The sequence below is a fragment of the Gracilinanus agilis genome, unplaced genomic scaffold, assembly GCF_016433145.1.
Source record: "Gracilinanus agilis isolate LMUSP501 unplaced genomic scaffold, AgileGrace unplaced_scaffold48279, whole genome shotgun sequence".
NCBI lineage: Eukaryota > Metazoa > Chordata > Mammalia > Didelphimorphia > Didelphidae > Gracilinanus > Gracilinanus agilis.
Genome location: NW_025382776.1, coordinates 653 through 6,686, shown reverse-complemented (window position 1 = coordinate 6,686; position 6,034 = coordinate 653). Strand labels below are relative to the sequence as shown.

Sequence of the window (6,034 nt, the reverse complement as noted above, 5' to 3'; positions counted from 1 at the left end):
CCTTCCTTCCTTCCTTCCTTCCTTCCTTCCTTCCTTCCTTCCCTCCTTCTCTTCTTTTTCCCGGTGTCCAGAAGTTCCAACTCATCTGGGGGATGGTAAGGGAACAGTCCTGCGCCAAAGGGAGCCCGGAAATTGGAGGCCGGAGACCTGGCTCCAAGTGGCGGCTCCAGGATCAATGAAGTCCGGCGTTGGCCGAGGCGTTCTTGTCCCTAAGCGCAATGCCTGGAGCGCAGAAGGAGCCCAGATACAAATAAATACTCGTCGAGGAGTTGAGGGGGCGGGATGAAACGGCCTCCGAGGTCTCTTTGCGACGTCTGAAGTCACTGCCTCTTTTCTGAGACTCAGTTTCTCTAAACTACGAGTCGGGACAGCGTGAAAAGTGTGGAAGGGGAAGGCTTTCCTAGGAAAGAACTTGCTCAATATGCAAATTAGCTGCACCTTACCCGAGCAGTTCTCCGCTAGTCCCCCTCCCCCAAAGCTTTCTGAAGGAAATCTTCTGTGGGCTGCTCCCTCCCTCTCTCCCGAAATTTCAAATTTGAACCAGCAGCCCCGAGGCTGGCGGAAGGGGTGGGGCCGCCGGAGCGGAATAGCGGCTTTGCGGGCGGTTAACTCTGGGGCGAGCACACCTGGGGTCGTCCCAGGCAGCGCCTCCTCTTTTCTCTGGGGTCCTGCATCTGCTTCAGCCCCTCTTTTCTCTCTCTCCTGACTGAATTATGAGGTTCTCCGAGCCGAGGCCGAGTTGGTGTTTGGGCTTCTGCAGCCATGTAGAACTCCTCCGCTAGTGCCATTTCCGTATGGATCCCCGTCCCTCACGTGACTAAAGTGCTTTTAAAGTTACAAAGTTGTCCCCCCCACCTCTCACCTGCTGCCCCCGCCCGGAGGGTAGCGAGAGCCTCTTTTGTTCCCCATTTTATAGACGGTGAATCTGAGGCCCAGGGGAGGAAGGAGCTGGGATGAGACCTTCCCGGGCTTGCTGGGCTCTCTGCAGACGATCCACCACAGCAGAGAGAGGGCCCTGGCAGAAGCCCCAGCGGCCTTGCCTTTGTGGCCCCGTCTTCCCGGATGGGCAGTTTCCCAGGAGGAAACTACTAAGGAGCAGCAGCTAGAGATGGGGAAGGAGCTCGGGGACAGCCGGGGTCTGGGGTTCTCTCGAGTTCCACGGTGGGGGCTTGAGGGAAGGAGAAGCGATGTGTGTTTAGAGAGCCGTCCAGGCTGGGGTGGGGGGTGTGAGTGTGTGTGACTATAGAGAGGCTAACGGGAAAAAGACCTGGCCTGGAGGAGGCAGAGGGCCTAATGAAGGGTTCTGGCACCTCCCTGCTCTATGGACCACCTGCCTAAGTTGCTTCCCCTCTCTGGGCTTCAGTTTACCCATCTGTAGTATGAGGTTGGAACTGAGAAGGCCCCATTGCAGAGAAACATTCTACATTTCCACAGTGTACCAGGTTCTCTCAGCTAGGAATTCTGGGAGCTGGAAGGCTGAGCTTGGGCTGCAGAGATGGCAGAGGCACTGGGACTGGCTCCGAGAAACTTTACTTTCCTCAATTCAGGACCCTGATAGTTTGGCCCCAGGAGGGTTGGCCTCTGCTATTGTCTTTCCCTACAAACCCGGGATCTCCAACAGGTCCGCCCCCCCCCCCCCCCCCCGCCCCGGGGGAAACCAGAAAGCTCTCTTTGGTGCCCTGGGCCTGGCTCAAAATCTATAGGATGGAGGGCACTGGAGGATTCTGGGGTGCCGGGAGAAAGCAAAGCCAGGGCTTTGGGGGTTCTGCAGGACCCCCGTCCTTCCCCTTTCCAGCCAGGTCAAGGCTAATGCAAGGGGGAAAGAGGCCCAACTTGGCCAGCTCCGAAATTGAGAGGAGAGATAGGAAAGCAGAGACCTTGTCTCTGGGTTCCATGCTAGGAAAAACAAGGACCCGGCCAGCAGAAGACAAATGACCCGAGGCCCGGCTTTGTTACCCACTAGCTGGGAGACTTTGGGCAAGTCTCTTCCCCGTTCTGCTTAGTTGGCCTATAGTAAAAGAAGGAAATTGGTTTAAAATACCTTCCAACCCCGGCTTCCAGAGAGTCTCTAACCCTTGGGGTTTGGGTGTGGCAGGAACCCTCCGAGGGTTCTGTGCTTGGTTGGGGGAGGGGGGAGGCAGAGCCCCGAGTCTTTTCTGAGTCACGGCGGGGGGGGGGGAGGGGAGCGGAGGTTGAGGATTTCTGGGTTGGTTTGTAGAGGTCGGATGTGACAATGTCTATATTTGTGTTTATCTTAGTGCCGACACCTCCGGCGTACTTTCTCCGCCTGGGCTTAGGCTTTCTCCAGGCTAAAGGGACCCGCAGACCGCTCGGCCGGCGTTTGTTGTCCCTAGGAGAAGTGATTTGTTTTCCCGGCTCGTCTGTTCACTCGCACTTCCACCGCCGGCCCTGCCGCCGCCGCCACCCCCGCTGGGTGCGAGTGTCTCCCTCTTCGATGGCGTTTCTCGCCGAGTCAATATGTTTGTTTATCCCTGTTTGCGAGCGGCGGCCCTCGGGATTGGGGGGGGTGTTTGTGTTTATCCCCGGGGCGGCCCGACTGAGGTCCTGTGTTTGTGTTTCTCGGAGGCGAAGCGTTTATGGCTGTGGGTTGGTCTCGGTGTGAAGGTGTGTCTGTTTGGATCTCTCGCGGCCGATTTGAAGCCGGGTGTGTGTCTGTGTTTACCTTCCAGGGCCCGAGTGCTTCTTGTTTGCTCTTCTCGGAGTGGGACAGTTTATTTCTGTTTGTGGGGCGTGTGTGAGTGAGACAGAGACAGAGACAGAGAGAGAAACAGAGAGACACAGAGACACAGAGAGAGCGCGCGCTGCAAGTGTGCGCGCGTGCGCTCCAGTGGTCCTGGCTAGCTTTCAGCTACTCCCTCGGCTCCCAGGTCCTCTCCCAGGTTCCCGAGGGGCGGAGGAGCGAGGCGGACCCCGAGGCAAGTCAGAATAATTGTTTAGACAGTCCCGGGCGGAGAGAGGGGCGCTGGGGCGCGGAGAAGGGGTGTTTTCGTGGCCTCAGTCTTCCTCCGGAGGCTGTCCTGTTTGCTTAGGGGCGGCTCCCTCAGAATTCGTTGCCCTTTCCCTGCCGGAGGCCCAGGGTCCTAATGGTCAGTGAGGGAGCTCGAAGGCTTGGAAGTCAGAGGGGGCGGGGTTCGAGCCCCAGCTCTGCCGCGTCCCCCTGTCCGTGGCTCCCTCTCCTCTCTCTCTCTCCCTCCCTACATCCCTTCCTCTCTCTCTCTCTCTCTCTCTCTCTCTCTCTCTCTCTCTCTCTCTCNACATCCCTTCCTCTCTCTCTCTCTCTCTCTCTCTCTCTCTCTCTCTCTCTCTCTCTCCCCTTCCTCGGCTGTAAAACGAAAGCTCGGTCGGCTCCCGATCTCTCAAGTTGCTCGTTTCCGGCTCTGAATTCCAGGGACTACGAAAAGCTTCGCGTTCGGGGGCTCGGAGGGCGGCGAGGCTTCCGGCAGCCTCTCGCTTTGGGCATTGCCCGGCCATTTCGAGGGGGATTCTTTGCTGCTGCTTGAGGGAGCCGGGGTGGGGGGTGGTGAGGGGATAGAGAGCCTCGCAGACAGGCCCGGCACTGAATTGCTCTCGCTCTCTTTCTCTTTTTCCCCTCCTCCCTCCTCCCTTTCCTTCTTCCGCAGGCTGCCAATCGTGCCGCAACCGCCATGGGCAGCAAGACCCTGCCGGCGCCCGTGCCCATCCACCCGTCGCTTCAGCTCACCAACTACTCCTTCCTGCAGGCTGTGAACGGCTTGCCCGCTGTGCCCTCGGAGCACCTGCCCAGCCTGTACGGCTTTAGTGCCCTGCACGCCGTGCACCTGCACCAGTGGACCCTCGGCTACCCCGCCGTCCACCTGCCGCGTTCTTCCTTCTCCAAGGTGCCGGGCGCCGTGTCCAGTCTCGTGGACGCCCGCTTTCCGCTGCCCGCCTTCCCCTGGTTCCCTCACGTTATCCAGCCCAAGCCGCAGGACGGAGGGACCGGGGGGCCGCCGCTCAAGGCCAAGCCACGCTTCGACTTCGCCAACCTGGCCTTGGCCGCCACCCAGGAGGACCCGTCCAAGCTCGGCCACGCCGAGGGCCCCGGCTCGCCTCCCCCCGGGCTCAGCGCCCTGCTGGACGTGACCAAGCTGTCTCCGGAGAAGAAGCCCACTCGCGGCCGCCTGCCTTCCAAGACCAAGAAAGAATTCGTGTGCAAGTTCTGCGGCCGGCACTTCACCAAGTCCTATAACCTGCTGATCCACGAGCGCACGCACACGGACGAGAGGCCCTACACTTGCGACATCTGCCACAAAGCGTTCCGGAGGCAGGACCACCTCCGCGACCACAGGTGAGAGAGCAGCGGAGGGCGGGGGGAGGGAGAGCGGCCCCGGCCCCGGCATCCCCGAGGGCTCTCCCAGGTGAGCGAGCTGGGCATGATTACGGGCTCTTGGCAACCCTGACGCCTCCACAGTAAGATTCAACTCCCCGATCCCCGCTTCCTCAGCGGTGGAACACCCTGCCCTGCCCCTTAGACTAGAGGACTCGGAGTACCTCCTCCCGGGGCGGCGGGGAGGGCTGTCTCTGTCCTCCGGGAGCTACGCTTAGCCCCAAAGGAAGTCCGAAATTCATTTTTGCCTCCCTCCCTGCCTGCCGGTCTTCTGACTGGCTTAAATCGACGCTCTAAAGCTTCTTCCGCCGCGCTAAAGCCCCGGGTCGGATCTAAGGACGCTGGACCCAGGCGCTCCCGCTCCTCCGGCCAAAGCCAATTGGGTTATTATTGTTATTATTATCAGGCAGCTGCTGCCCCGCCCCAGGAGCCTGCGTTCAGCACTTCCCTTGGCATTTTGTGAAACTCTGGCGGCTCTGGGAGCCCCAGACTTCCCAAACTCGCCACTCCGGGAGTCTCCGGGCCTCTTAATCGGGGTCCTCCGGCCTCCAGAGGCTCGCAGCTCGTTTGGCCTCTACCCCAGAGCGTCTCCTTCAGCCCCCAACTTGGGGCTGGGTTCGGAGAGCCTTTGGGGATTCTTCTCCCGTCTGAGAGAAGGGAGGCGGGCGCAGGGAGCCTTCAGTAAGTAGCTCCCGCTGTTACAACAGTCATTCCAAGGCTGCCCCCCTCCCCCCCCCCCCGGTGAGAAATAGCGTGTTTTCTTCCCCGCGCAGGTATATACACTCCAAGGAGAAGCCCTTCAAGTGCCAGGAATGCGGGAAGGGATTTTGCCAGTCCAGGACTCTAGCCGTCCACAAGACTCTGCACACGCAAGTGAAGGACCTCAAAGTCAACAAAATCAAATGCTGAAGGCCCGCGCCCCCCGGGGCCCGTCGGCAGAACTCGGAGGAAGCAGCCTCCGCCCCTGGTCGCAGGCCAAAGCCCGAGACCCCTCAGCCTGGAATAGAGAAAGGCGCTGCCAGCCCCTGGCAGGCCGGCCCAGGAGCGAAGGCCGGGCTCTTCCTCCCTCTGACACTCAGGCCCCGCTCCAAGGGTTCCAAGGGGGCGCTCCCAGCCCGGACCCTCCAGGCCTGGCCGCTAGGCTGGGGACGGAGGGGCGGTGGCCGGTCTGCTCCGGGCCTGGACACAGAAACTTTGCACCAAGAGGTGGAGCTCAAGGGTCGACCGCCAGGCTCAAGAGGGAAAGGGTTTTCCAGCCCGGACCGCGGGCCGCCAGCTTCCTCCCAGCAGTGTTATTATTGTTGCTTTGTTCCCTTGTTCCCGAGTTCCGCTGCGGCAGCGCTACATTGTTGCAACGTTACATTGTTGCGGCGTTACATGACAGGTCAGGACAGGACATGACAAACTTTCTCCTCAAGTTTCCTCTCCCGACCGTGCCCAGAATTGGCTCCTACCGGCGGGAGAAAGGAACGCCGAGAAGGGAAGAGGACTTTGGGAGTGTTCTAGAACGCCCCCTTCGGCGCAAACTTCGGCTGCCCCGGGGACCCCAGGGGACAAAGCGGCCGCGCGGGGATCGCCCAATCCCCTCCACCCGACACCAGCCGATTTGGAGGGCCTCCTCGGACTCCCCATCCACTCGCCCTCAGTTCGCGCCCTGGGACTGTGGGG

At 60.5% G+C, this 6,034-nt stretch overlaps 1 protein-coding gene across 1 annotated transcript; it reads left to right on the top strand.

The window, feature by feature from the left end:
• Positions 1 to 3,665: 3,665 nt before the first annotated feature.
• On the top strand, positions 3,666 to 5,275 carry OSR1 (odd-skipped related transcription factor 1). Its single transcript, XM_044684316.1, has 2 exons — positions 3,666 to 4,327; positions 5,140 to 5,275. The coding sequence occupies exons 1-2, from the start codon at positions 3,666 to 3,668 to the stop codon at positions 5,273 to 5,275; spliced, it is 798 nt and encodes a 265-aa protein (XP_044540251.1).
• Positions 5,276 to 6,034: the final 759 nt, after the last annotated feature.